The 14,786-nt window shown below is 25.6% G+C and overlaps 1 protein-coding gene across 1 annotated transcript in view; it reads left to right on the top strand.

Moving 5' to 3' along the window:
- LOC100208608 (WD repeat-containing protein 7) overlaps positions 1 to 14,786 on the top strand; it is a 104,750-nt gene that overhangs the window by 50,534 nt on the left and 39,430 nt on the right. The window contains exons 12-16 of the mRNA XM_065803291.1: positions 742 to 830; positions 1,396 to 1,458; positions 7,307 to 7,383; positions 9,529 to 9,688; positions 11,843 to 12,063. Of these exons, the coding sequence (XP_065659363.1) occupies positions 742 to 830; positions 1,396 to 1,458; positions 7,307 to 7,383; positions 9,529 to 9,688; positions 11,843 to 12,063 (610 nt within the window). The remainder of the gene's footprint in view (positions 1 to 741; positions 831 to 1,395; positions 1,459 to 7,306; positions 7,384 to 9,528; positions 9,689 to 11,842; positions 12,064 to 14,786) is intronic.

The raw sequence follows: 14,786 nt of genomic DNA, 5'->3' as shown, positions 1-14,786 counted from the left end.
CATAAATGATTGCTTTTGGTAATAAAAATAAATTTATATATTTTATTACCAGCTTGAGTTAAACACACATACAAACACACACACATATATAAACATATATATATATATATATATATATATATATATATATATATATATATATATATATATATATATATATATATATATATATATATATATATAAACATATATATATATATAAAATATTTATATATAATATATATATATAAAATATTTATATATAATATATATATATTACAAAAGTCAAGTTAGTAATCAAATTTATAAATTTATAACATTTTTCCACTATCACTAGAATATTTTTTAGAGAGTACATTTTATATTTTCAGAATAAGATGAAAAAAATTTTTTTATCATTTTATTTAATATAAAGTATTTTTGTTTTTGAAATGGATTCTAAGATTGAACTAGCAAGTTCTCTAATAAAATAGCTAGTGGTCAATACTTTCAATATTATTGGCTAATTGCCCAGACTATGTTTAAACTTTCACCAGTTTTTCACACCTTCATTTTATTTTACATTAAAATCTATTTATAAAATCTATTTTACATTAAAATCTATTTACATTAAAATCTATTAACATAAAGAAAATCATTTTAAAGTATTGCTTAGAAAATTGTTTTAAAGTGAGATTTTACTTAAAAAAGAAATAATAAAAAAGAAATAATAAAAAAGTGTAATTATTTTTTTTAAATTTCCAAAACTAAACTTTTTTTTAGAATTTGTATTTGGAAAGTACCTGATAATGAAGAAAAGGATGAAATGCACTCAAAACTGAGAAACACATTTTCTGCTCTTGGGTCAACAGGTTATGTTCTAATGTTGTTCATTATTCATACTTCAATTAATTATAGGCTAAATCAAAACTCTTCTGAGGAGGAAATTTTTAACCCCTCTGGATGCAACTTTTATATTTCGTTTCAAAAGTTTTGAACTAAAATTTAACTTATTTAAAACCATCATAATACAAACTTGTTCTAACAAACAGAAAAATTTTATTCTAAAATTTTTTGAAAAACATTTTCTGCTTTCACCATATTTCATGAAATCTTTAATGTAAAAAGTTTGGGAAATGTATTAGTAAGGTACTATTATTTTTTGACTACATAAATATTATTTTCTGACTAACATAAATATTATGTTCTGACTAACATAAATATTATGTTCTGACATAAATGAATATCTAAAAGAAAAAACTTATGAAAGTTGTCATTGAAATTGAATAAATGGTTGCACCATAAATGAAAAATGTTATCCATGTTTTTTTTTAATTAAACAACCAGATAAACAATATATTTTGAATAAAAAAAACCTTATTTTTTTCAAATTTAAAAAGAAATTACAATTAGCATATAACTTTTATGCTCTTTTAGAAGTTACAATATCTCATGGTGGAATTCGAAAAACACTACTATTTGATCAAAAAGCTACTAGAAGTATGTATAACTCTATATTATAAATATGGTTTAAACCGCCTTTAAAAGCCAAAAGACAATAACTTGAAAAATCATTAAATATTTTAGGCTTTACAAAGATAGTTTTACTGTATTTTGGCTCAGTTACATCTCACAAAACTAATAAATATTTTATATCTCAGATTAATCAAAATTGTGCAAAATTATTGTAAATGTTACATTTCAAAAAAACACTCCAAAATTACTTTTTAAGTTATTGTGTTTTGGTTTTTAATTACAGTGTGTGTGTGTGTGTATACATACACACACACAATTTAATTTGTATGTACACACACACACACACACACACACACACACACACACACACACACACACACACACACACACACACACACACACACTGTAATTAAAATATCCCATATATGAGGATATTGAAATATAGTATATTATGGGCCTACTGGCCACACAAGTATAATCAAGTTTTTATTTTAATTCTTCAGTTTATCGCTATTTTTTATCAAATTTATTTCTAATTGTCTGAACAAGCTGTTAATTGGTCAAATTAAAACAATGATCATGTCAATGATTGATTAACAGAAATTTATTTATCTATATATTTAGTCACATGATTTGTTTAAACGCTTTTAATTAGTTAAAAGTTTTAAACTCCTGAATTTTGCTCAAAATATAGCAATAACCTATGTTTCACAAAAAGTTTCAGAATCTTTTGATTATTTTATAATTCAATTATTATTATAAATTATAATTCGAAATGATTTTTGTGCAGACCTGTCAATCTTTAGTTTACCGAGTTATTAAATTTAAATTAAAGTTTATTTTTCACTTTTTAGTTAGGAAAAAGGTTATACTAGTAATAAAAAAGTGGTTGGGATAAGAAAAAAATTAAAAGACAAATTCTAATAGAAATAAAAGGAGAAATTATTCCAAATTATTAAACACGTTTGAAATTAATGTTTTAAAGATACTTTGGAAGCCTTGCCAAGTACCTCCTAATGTCATGATCCAATCAAACAGTTTCAATTCATGTATTGTCATAATCACATAACATAACAATAAGCAGGAACTTTAGTTATTACGGGTATCACAAAAAAGACAAAAGAAGCCATCTCACTATTTAGTATCTTAAATACATGTGCATTGTTTTAAAAATAATCTTATAAACAATTTAACATTGATGCCGAAATTGTAAAAGTCAAAACATTTAAAAGCATTTATGCTCATGGCATTTCAAAAAGATGTTCTAAATAACATTTAAAAGCATTTATGCTCATGGCATTTCAAAAAGATGTTCTAAATAACATTTAAAAGCATTTATGCTCATGGCATTTCAAAAAGATGTTCTAAATAACATTTAAAAGCATTTATGCTCATGGCAAAGAAATTAAAAGTTGAAAATATTTACGAGTCCCTCATAAATACTTTTATGGAAAATGGATATTCTTGGTAACAACTACTAGACATCTACACAAAAAATACTATAATACTTCTATGGGTTCCTAAATTAAGTTTTATTTTTAGAGATGAGTTTCCCAAAGTGGGCATAAAAACAGTTTTTTGTTTTGGAAGATCTTTACCTAACCTTTCATGCCTAATTACCTACCTTTTTTTTCTAGGATTAACTCTTGTTTTTGAACTTTTTTGGAAACCATATATCAAATCCGTTGTAAAATTAGTATCTACTAAGATTGCATCTTTTTATCATGCTCGCCACTTTTTTACTCCAGATTTTATTTTTTATCTCTATAAATCTCAAATCTGTCCTTGTATGTTGCCATATCTGGAACAAATCTTCTAATGATGCCTTTCCTCTTTTAGACAAGGTGCAAAAATGCATTGTAAACATAGTTGGACCTGCTCTTGCAACCAACCTTTCTCTTTTCTATAAATACTATAATAAGCACTGCTCTAAAGAGGTAACGTCTCTTGTGCCATCTACTAAATTTATTTTTGTGTTATTCGTCATTCAATTAAATCTCATCCTTTTACTGTGACTGTTTTACTGCTCCAAAAATTCTTTTTCATCTGGTTTTTTTTTGTTGAACATCAGTTCTTTGGAATTCGCTCCCTTCATCTTTTTTTCATGATTCATATAATTTGCAATTTTTTAAGTTGTCTGTTAATCATTATCTTACTTTATAAACTTCATCTTTTCTCTTCCAGTAACCTCCAGCTCTAATAGTGGTTGCTTGCAGGCTTGTTAATAATAAAAGTTAATAAATAAGGTGGTGTTTTTTATGTAGGTGAAACTAGAAAAAAGATAGTATGGATAGCTGAACATCAAAAAATGTGACCAAAGAGAACTGTTAAGCATGCACAACAATGCAAAGGTACTTGGAAAAATCTCAAAACATTTTTTCTCATTGCAAATATTTTATTAAAAAAATCTATGAGACTATTGAAATAGACCATGGCTGTCTATACTAACAGGCCTCCTAAACGCGTAAATCAGAGCCTGGGGCTGGGGGCCAATAAAAACAACAACAAAGAAAAAGTTAAGTGTAGCATGAATATTTGCTTGTAAAAAAGCATTTCAGTTTTGTGTGAGTGAACTATAGCTAATCTATTTATTTTACTTAATAATTAAAACCTATTTATTCATAACAAGCTTCCTACAAAGATTAAAAAAACATTCCTTTGCTATAAAACTTTGTCTATAAAAACAAAACTATAAGATAGCAAAGCTATAAGATGCAAAATTTTCACAAAATCACACAGAGTATACAAAAAAAATATAATTTATAGCATATTTTAAAATGCTGAAGTTTCTGAAAAACCATAAATTGAACATATTTAGTAACAACAAAATTTGTAACAAAGTCTGTAAAATATTTCAGATATAGATTAAAATACTAAATATTTTACCAAGATCACTAAACAAGCAAAAAATATAAGTAACTTAAAGTTGTAGAGTTTTCATAAGTAAAAAACACACACAAAAAATTTTTTTAAATGTTTTAAAGTGAAATAGCATGTTTCTTTTCCATATTAAAGTTAAAAGACTCAGATAATAACATTAAAATATTGCAGAGTGACTTTTGGCAGGCATTATGAACAATTTCATGAAACAAAGTATAAGAAAATATGGTCCGCTGACAATCATTGTCATTTGGTATTTTCAAACTTCCGTGATTTATTTTAGCAGTATAATCGCTGAATTCTTCAGAATATAATTTAGCTTCTTCTTGCTCTTCAACTTCATTTTGCACAATATATTCAGCTATATATAGTAATCCTGCTTTTGTATTTATTTGCACACTCTTTTCTAGCTCAGGCTAGAAAAGAGTGTGCAATTATCAAATATATCAATAGCATTACTGCTAAGAAAATATCTACATTTCTGGCAGTTATGTCCACTCTCTGCAGATAAAAAGTCAATGTCTATACCAATATTGAGACTTAGTTTTGCTCGTTGAATTCTTACTTTTTCAATGACTTGTTGCACATTGATAAAATATGTGCCTCTAGATCCTTGTTGGAGTTTTTCAAACATTTTTTCTAGTGGGTCAGTTGTAAATTTTCCCTGTATTACATAATTAAAAGATTTCTGCAACAAAAACTCTGTAAGGGCTACTAAACCACGACATGTATGAGCTAAGGCTGCACCTCTATCTCTGGTGAACTGATATTGTCTGCTGCCTTGTTTGCTAGTCATTTGTTCTGCCATTGTTGCAAGACTGAGTAAAAATGATAGTCTTCTGAAGTTGATATAACTGCTCTATCTGGATCTTTATATCAAATATCAGCATACAGTCCTTTTGTATTGACAATTTTCTAGAACTTAACAAATATTTCAATAAAAGTTATGATGTAATCTGCTTCTTTTATATTAATGTTAGATTTTAAATCAGTTACAGTTTCATCACAAAAGACTTGTAGACAAGTAGACACTTTTTGTCTTTCACTAGATTTCAGTGCAACAGGCACACTTGTAAGTTTAGACAATTTTATGATATTATTTTCTTTGACTCTGAACAAACTTAAGATATTGGACCAACATGCATATTTAGCTTCCCCATTTTATTCATAACATAACTTTTGGCTTTTTTCGGTAATCCAGCTATTACAAACAGATTTAGAAAGATGCACAAAGTCATATAACAAAAACATATTGTCTTTGGTCAACCACGGATCAACACATTCAAAACATTTTAAATAGTGCTTGATTTACACAATTGTTATCACATATTATGGCAACCGGTATCCCACCAGCGCTCTTTATTCCCTCTAAAATAAATTGATTTTGTTTCAAACAAAAATTTAGAATCAAGCTCACAAACAGCTAAAATTCTGCAAAGATATTGCAGTCCTCCATAAAGTGAAACTAACATAAAGCTTAAAACAGTAGTTGCTAAAGAGTCTAGTTTATTTACTGCTTTTCCAAAGATTGAGCCAGCATGGTAAATAAAAGATGGTTTGATGTATACTTCAATCAATAGCAAACACTTTTTTTGCATTTCATTTTCAAGTTTAGAAAAAACTGAATTTAAAAACTCTGTATCGTCCATTGCAGAATCCAGTTTTGAAGTTAGCTTTGTTAGGAGAGAAATACTTGGAAGTTCATCATCTTCCCTTAATCTTCCATATAATAATCTTGATATTGCAAAGTATTCAAATGCTCGTACAATAGTTTCTGTGGTGTATTTTTTTTTCCAATTGTAATAGTACTCATATCACAGATGTGTTGCAAAAGATTTATTATTTTATTGGATTTTGTTAAGTTTTATTTAAAAAATTAATAGCTTGTAATTTTGAGCAAGAATCGATTATAGAAATAGAAGAAATATCAAACTTTGCTTTAATTAATTTCATAGGTGAGTCCAAGTCTTGTTTACTTTTGTCACATAGATCTTTTGTTTTTGAGTCATCATTAATTAAATCTGGATTATATTCCAAAACAGCTGATATTTTCTTTTTGGTTGCAGTATGAATCTGTTCATCTTCCTTTTTGCATAACTTAACTTTCTTTATAAGCTACTAGTCTTATAGGCTATCAACGTTTGAATTTCTTTAAAAGTTTCTTTTTAAAATGCGAGTCTCATCAAAATCATTATCTTTATGTTTACATGAATTACTTTCATAATCTTCTTTGTGTTTTTTAAAATACTATTTCTTAATGTTCTGCACAAAGCTTATGACTAGGTATTAAATCAAACTCCTTCGCAACAGCAAACACTGACTATTCTGACAGATTCTAAAAAGTAGCAATATGATAGATCTTTAAATAAGTTTAATTGGTCAAGTCATTTTATTTTTACTTTTATTGTATTTGCGTTTATTAAATGAATCACAGTTAAAGCTTTCATCATTACAAGTCTCAAATCTATCCAAGTACCTTTCATAGTGATTGCAAATTTTTTTTGCATAAATGCTGTTGTATAAAAAAGTTTATCAAGTTATTTTTTATCTTTCAAAGTTAGTAGAATTTATAAAAAAATCTCTTTCTAATAACATTTAGATAATTTAAAGAATTTCTAATTTCACTTGCTCATACGCAATTCATAAACAGTTTTGCAACAATCTTAGTGGTTTCTAAGAAAGTTTAGTAAATTTTAAAAATGTTTTACTTTACATTTAGATATAAGTTTTTAGGCTTGGTTTTATGTCACTTTTAATTTATTTTTAATGGGTCTCTGGAATTTTATTTTCTACGTAATGTGAATTTAAAACAAAAATTGCAAATATTTTAGTATCTTGTAAAAAGGAAATATTGTTAAAACTCTGACTTCAAAAATAGCTTGTCATTCTTTGCAAGTGGTTTTCTCAATATATTTTTTTCATTGTTTTTACAGCTTTTTTTGTATTTTTTTGTTATTTTTACTTTCTTTAGTATATTATTTTTTATATTTAGCTGTAAATTATACGACTTCTGTGAGTTTAAAGCAACTGTGGGAAGACAGTATGCCTATTAGTTTATATGATAATGTTGTAAGTTTTTTATTTTTATTTTTTCTTGCAAAATAAATGATTGTCTTTATTTTCAAATAAAATTTTTTTTAAGTTTTTTCAAATTAGATAAGTTCAATGTAGGCCAGGGGGTCAAATACGTATTTGTATTTGGAAAATGCTGATTGAATATAATTGTATTTGAATTTGTATTTGGAAATCTAGAATTAACGTATTTGTATTTGATCAAATGTATTTGACCCCAACCCTGATGTAGGCGTAGGTAAGTACTTTTTTCAAAAACTTCTGATTAAAGGAGCTGATTTTTTCATTCCACAAACAATGGTTTACCTAACAAAGAAGTTCACAGAAGCTTACATGTTGACTTTAATGTTTTTGAAAACAAATTATAAATTTTTTTTCAATTTTAGTTTTATTTACAAATAAGAAATAAACAAATTTTTCATTAGCTCCTCAAACTAGGTTCAAACTGGGTACAAACTAGATAAAAATTTAGTATAAATTAATTTAAACTAGGCATATAAGAGAGATAGTAAGGAACATATATAGGTTTAATATTTTTATTACCATTATACTATATACCTATACTATTCATATACCTTCATAAAATATACTATTATACCTTCATAAAATATGTATGGTTTTGTATGGACAATACATTAAAAGCTTTCTAGCTTTTAATGCCTTGTCTACAAGTCATTTATGTAGTTTTGAAAAATATTGATATTTTTTCATAAAAAATGATTTTCTTTTTCTTTCTTTTTTTTAACATATTTGCTTTCAACAAGGCTGCAAGCAACCACTATTAGAGTTGGAAGTTACTGGAGGAGAAAAAATGAAGATTGTAGAGCAAGATAACAATTGATAAAGGAAGCGAGTTCCAAAGAACTGATGTTCAAGGAAAAAAAACTAGAGGAATAAGAGTTTTTGGAGCATTTAAGAACAGTCTCAGAAAAAAGGATGAGACCTACTTGAATGACGAGTAACACGAGTATGAATTTTAGTAGATGGCACAAGAGACGCTAGCTCTTTAGAGCAGTGCCCATTATAGTATTTGTAGAAAAGAGAAAGAGAAGCAATATTACAATATGTTTGGCTGCAAGAGCAGGTCCAACTATATTTACAATGGGTTTTTTCAAAAGAGAAAGGCCATCATTAGAAGATCTGCCCCAAATATGGCAACAGTATTCCATACAAGGCTGGATTTGAGATTTATAGAGATAGAGAATAGAATCCGGAGTAAGAAAGTGTCAAGCTCAATAAAGAGATGCAACCTTAGCGAATGCTAATGATGATTTACCATCATTACCAGGAAGTTATATGCAATCAAAAACCTTGCAATGAAGAACTACGCACTGATAACTTTGCCATAAAAGTAGTATATGATCAACTACCTTGCAATGAAGTACAATGATTCTTGAATAACCATAAACAGCAACAACAACAAAAAACTTTTTGAAATTTTATGTGATTTTAAATATTATTGCTTGCAACTTGGAAGTAATAAATAAACTTTTGGAAACCAAAAAAAAAGTTTAAAGTTGCTATTATAAGTCCAAAAAAAATTCAAATCTGTCACTAAGTAAATATTTCTGATCAAATGTTTTTATAAGTTGTAGTATTAACTAAATTAAAATACAGTCAACACCTAATAAAAATTTTCTTGATATGTAAATCATGAAAATTCAAACCTGTGTAAATCATGAAAATTCAAACCTGTGTAAATCATGAAAATTTAAATCTGTGTAAATCATGAAAATTCAAACCAGTGTAAATTATAAAAAATAAACATAGAAAATGAATACTTAACACAATATATAATTTTACAATTTCTTAAGTTAACAAATTTTTTTTAAAGTTAAGTAGTTTAGTTTACCTATTTAAGTTTACATAACTAAGATTTCTAAAACATTTCTGCTAACTTTTTACCAATACTTGCACCATTTTTCTACACCAAATACAAAATATTTTTCCAATTACATATATAGATTATTTACAGCATGTGAATATGTGTCAACTTCAGAATGTTGCCATATTTCTTAATGTTATTTAAAGATTACAATCATGTTTTAAAATCCTGTCAAACTTGTCAAATACTTTTTTGAACCTGTTTATTTAATTTATGGCTTTTTTGTTTATGCATTAAAGTAAGTTATTTATTTGTAGCAGGTAAATCAAGATCATAGTGTGGTTGTTACCTGTAGTTTGTATTTGCCATCCCAAGGGAAATTAGTATGTGGAAGAACAAATGGAACAATTTTTCTTGTCGATGCAATCAAGGCAGCATTGGCTCAGTTGATACAACCTGCAGAATCTAAATTAGCAAGTATATATTTGTGATGAATATTTATTATTGAATAGCATAGTTTCAAACACACTCTTGAAAAAAAAAAGGAAAAGCCCTAGATATAGTGATCCCAGGAAATCCTTCTAGAGAGGGTGGTAGTACTATTCTAAAAATTTGGTTACAACACTTTCAGGAAAAAACCTGAAATGTATAAATTTATCGTTGTAAAACTTTTTTTTTTACAATTTTGCTTTTTAAGGATTAATTACTTTTTAAGGATAATTATTTAATTAATAAATTAAATAAATTAATGTTATTATTTAAGGAATGCGTAATTATTGCTAAAGAGTATTAAATAATGGTCTGGTATAGATTAGAAAAAAAAGTTACTTTTTCATTTTTTGGTTTTAGAAAAAAAAGCATCTTTTCTATAAATTTTTTTTAAAACCCAACTTGCTTTTCTGTTAAGTAAAATTAAATTTGTAAAATAAATATTTGCATGGGTTTGGTGTTAAATGTCTTTTTATGTGGGGATGATGTAACCAGTTTTTGGCACTTGAATCCCAGTGACGATTAAGTACTATCACTTTCCCAAAAGATTTCCTAGGTCATGACAGACACTTTTCAACAGTGAATAAGTTGATTGTAAATAATAAAAAAGGGGTTCAAATTATGACTTATTGGCTAGATTAGTCAATTTTTTTGTTTACATGAAAACAATTTTTTTAAATGTCATTCAAGACTCACTGCATTCCTTCATTCTTTTAAGTATCAATCCATTGTATGTTGTTGTTGAGTTGTTGAAATCCACAGCAGAGCTTTTGTTATTGTTATTATTAATGTTATCTTTGTTACTGTTGTTATCATTTTTATTGTTGTTGTACATATTTTAAGGCATAATAAAATAAAATTAATTTTAGTTGTTCAGAAAAATATTTTATTTACATTTTGAGTCTCAAATTTAAATTTTAACTTAAAGTTTTTAAATATCAAACAAAGAATGTGCAAATTATTGTGACGCACATAAAATTTTAGGTTCTAGATATTGTAAATCTTACGATTGCATTATTACATCGCCTTTTCTGAAAGCACTATTATTAGATAATTTTTAAATTCAATAAAAATGTTAAAAATGGTTTGATTTTTTTTTCTAGAATCCATATGTGCAAAACATATGGATTCTAGAAAAAACATTCTATAATTCTATAAATTCTATAATGTTCAATGTTAAATAACTTTGCTTGTTTCTTTGTTTTTATTATTTATTTTAATTTTTTATATTTATAATTGTTAAATAACTTTTATTTAAAATTGATCATAATGACACAGTTTGATGACCTACCATAATGTCTGTAATGAGTTTTTAAATTAACTGATCTTCACATACATTTATGAAAGAATCAAATTGTTTTATTTTCTTTTTTATGAAGGAATTGTTTTGAAATTACTTATGCTTTTAAGTTTTTGCAATACAGCTCAAATTTTTTTACCTAATTTTTTTGTGTCATTTTTTGTACATTCTTTTTTATTTTGTTTTTTTAGTTCCAATTAATTGTAAGCTTACATATATTTTCCTCAGTATCCTGTATAATAAATACTTTGAATTATTTATAATAAATAAATTAGTAAAAACACTTATCTAACTTTTCTCTTCAACAACTTGTTTCTTTATCAGTAGGTTCAGGATGAACCTACTGATGGAGAAACAAGTTGCTGAAGACAAAAATTAGATAAGTGTTTTTACTAATTTTTTATTGCTTTGTTCTTTAAGAACATTGAGCACTCTATTTATAGAATACACTAAAATAGTTTATATATATAAATATATATATATATATATATAAATATATACATATATAAATATATACATACATATATATATATATACATATATATATATATATATATATTATATATATATATATATATATATATATATATATATATATATATATATATATATATATATATATATATATATGTATATATATATATATATATATGTATATATATATATATATATATATATATATATATATATATATATGTATATAAATATATATATATATATATATATCTTTATATATATATATATCTTTATATATATATATATATATATATATATATATATATATATATATATATATATATATATATATATATATATATATATATATATATATATATATATAGGTTATCCACCATATCTTATTCTCCATGGACATGTTGGGCAAGTTACAAGTTTACTTTATCCTCATGATGAAAATCCACGCTATGATCGATCTTTACTAATGTCTGGAGGTGCTGATTTTACTGTTCGAGGTTGGGATTTGGTTAATGGATCGTTAATAACTATATTTCATTGTCATGGAGGTGAAATTTTGAAACTTATGGTGACACCTCCTGATTGTAATGTAATTTTTTTTATTACTTTTTTGTTGTGACTGAAATTTTTTGTTGTTGTTTGTTGAATTTGTTTGATTGAATTTTTTTCACTTTTATTGTGATTACTTTTACCATTGATTTTTTTTTAAATATTAAAACAATTTGAATATTTTAATATTAAATTATTATATTAAATATGTTAAAAAGTAATAATAAATATTTATATATATATATATATATATATATATATATATATATATATATATATATATATTAAGGGTGTTCAAAAAAACAAAATTTTCAAAACGCGAATACACAAAAAACAAAATTTGGGGCAAATATAAAAAAAATACGATTACAAAAAAAAAATTCCAGAAATATTGACATTTACCTTTTGCTCAAGCGGCAAAAAGCCCCAAAAATGCCCCAAATTGTTCCTAAATTATTTGGCTTTGAGCGCAAGGTAAATTTCAATATTTTGTAAAATAATTTTTCTAATGTGTATCCTGGTTTTTTCATAACTGTTGTTTAAATAATCCAAAATTTTTACAAATAAATGATTCTTAGGGATCACTATTCATGATCAACTTACATATTTGGGCACCCAAAATTTTTTCTTAAAAAAAAGGTTTAAAAAATAGCAAAAGTGCTCATATCACCCAGACCACTTGGTAATATGAGCACTTTAGATTAGCTCAAAAAAAGTAACATTAATTAAATAAAAAAATATCAATCTGACAATTAGAAATAGTTTATGGAATATAATGATTTGTTGTTGACAAAACTTATCATTAAAAGATCAAATTTTAGGCCACTTTTTATTGAAACACTACTTTGTTTTACGCAAAAGAAAAAAAACTGTTTGTTATTTTTCAATTTTATTAATTTTTATTAACCTTTAAAAATAAAATTACAAATTTTTTGAATTTAAGTTACAGAAAGATATTTAGTATTGTTAAAGTTTTTATTCGAAAAGCAATTAAAACCACTGCAATTTTAAAGCTTTAAACTAAGTAATTTTAATGAAAAACTCTGTTTAATTTGAGCATGCTCATATTACACAAAAATGGTACCTGTAAATAAAGTTAATACTAAATGTTTCTATGCATTGTTTTTCAGACAAAAATAGAACGAATTTCTAGCTTACATATTTTTCTTTATGAAAAATTAAATTTTATTATTTTAGCATCAAAATTTATTATATTGCGTGATGATAATACTTTAACAACGCAAAAAATTTAGTAGTGTTTTAATTAGGTGAGAGTTGCTAATTACTGCATATTAATTTGCCCTAATTATACTGATTCCTGTTATCAACACACAAAGTTGAATCAAAAAATACAAAGTAACTTTAACTTCACTGCTTACATCTTAGAAATCTTTTAGTATTTTTATATTTCTAGTATTTTTAGTACATTTTTAAGTTCTTCTGAACTTGTTTCGGTTCTAATGGTTGCTGTTGATCTTATTCCCATTTATAAATTGTCAAAAAGTATTATTATTCAAAAAGGATGGGCCGTTCAAGGTCAAAAAATTTCAAGTTCAAGGCAAGCTATGACTTCAATATTTTTGGAGTTTAGAGCAAAACTTTAGATTTTTTTTTTAAATTTTTGTTTTTAGGTGCACCAAGAAGACCTAACGGTCTTGTCACAGAGCACCGTGGAAGAACATTTAAATAGGAAGTTCACTCCTCCTTGCTTACCAATATAACAATTATTTTTTTAAAAAAATTCTTATTTTTTAGTTTATTGCAGAAAAAATGACCTTTTAAACTAAAAATGAAAAAAAGTTTATTTTTTTTAATTATAATTTCAAAAAAATCCTAAAATTTTACATAATATCAGGGACCCATTAAAATTTTGAAGGCACCTCAAGATAATTTCCTAGAGCATTGATATTTTTCCAAGACAACTTTTGCACACCCAGGCTAAACGAATTGTAAAAAAAACTAAAATTCACTCCACCCTAGTATATATGCTTAATCATATATCTTTGGTTTCTTTCGGACTTAAATATCAGATAGCTCAGTTCAATTGCAGGACTTTGAAGATATTTAGAGACACCAAATCAGTATGATCAAGCCATAAAAGATTCTATTTTAGAATATCCACAAAAAAAAATTTTTATTGTTGCAAGAGATATTTATTTATGTGTTTTTTATGACCATAAAGATCTTAAAGCATCTGTTAAATGTGAAGCCTAAAATGTTGAAATTAAAAAATCTTTGAAAAAGAAAGTAAGGCTGAAGAGCTTGATCATTTCCTAGCCCAAAATTGAAATTTAGTGATGAACAAGGCTTTCTTTAATGTTTTGGACTGTATCAAAAAAGAAATGTCTGTATTTCAAGGATCAAATGACTGTCCAAAAATGCTGAAAAAATTGCACTATGCTATAGTCATTGCCACTATCATCAGTTGAAGCAGAAAGATGCTTTAGTTGGACTTTTTAATACTAGTTGAGAACATCATTGAGTGATTAATTAATTGACACATATTTTTTGTGTTCAAATTTAAAAGTTTAGTTACATTTTCTTTCGTTTTGTTATGCTTATTATTAATGAACCAGGGGGTCATAAGAACATTGAAAGCTTTGTATTGCACGAATATTGTGAGGCGTCAGATCAAATATATCAATGCTGTAATGTTATGCTTAGTACTATAACACAAAAATGTATGTAAAGTTTATGTTTTAAAAATAACTTAAATAACTTAATATTACTTAAGTAATTTTTTCCCATTACTTGAACACCCTT

Source organism: Hydra vulgaris, chromosome 08, assembly GCF_038396675.1.
Source record: "Hydra vulgaris chromosome 08, alternate assembly HydraT2T_AEP".
In the NCBI taxonomy this organism is placed as follows: Eukaryota; Metazoa; Cnidaria; class Hydrozoa; order Anthoathecata; family Hydridae; genus Hydra; species Hydra vulgaris.
The sequence above is the reverse complement of the archived record's forward strand: the minus strand, read 5'-3'. Positions and strand labels throughout refer to the sequence as shown.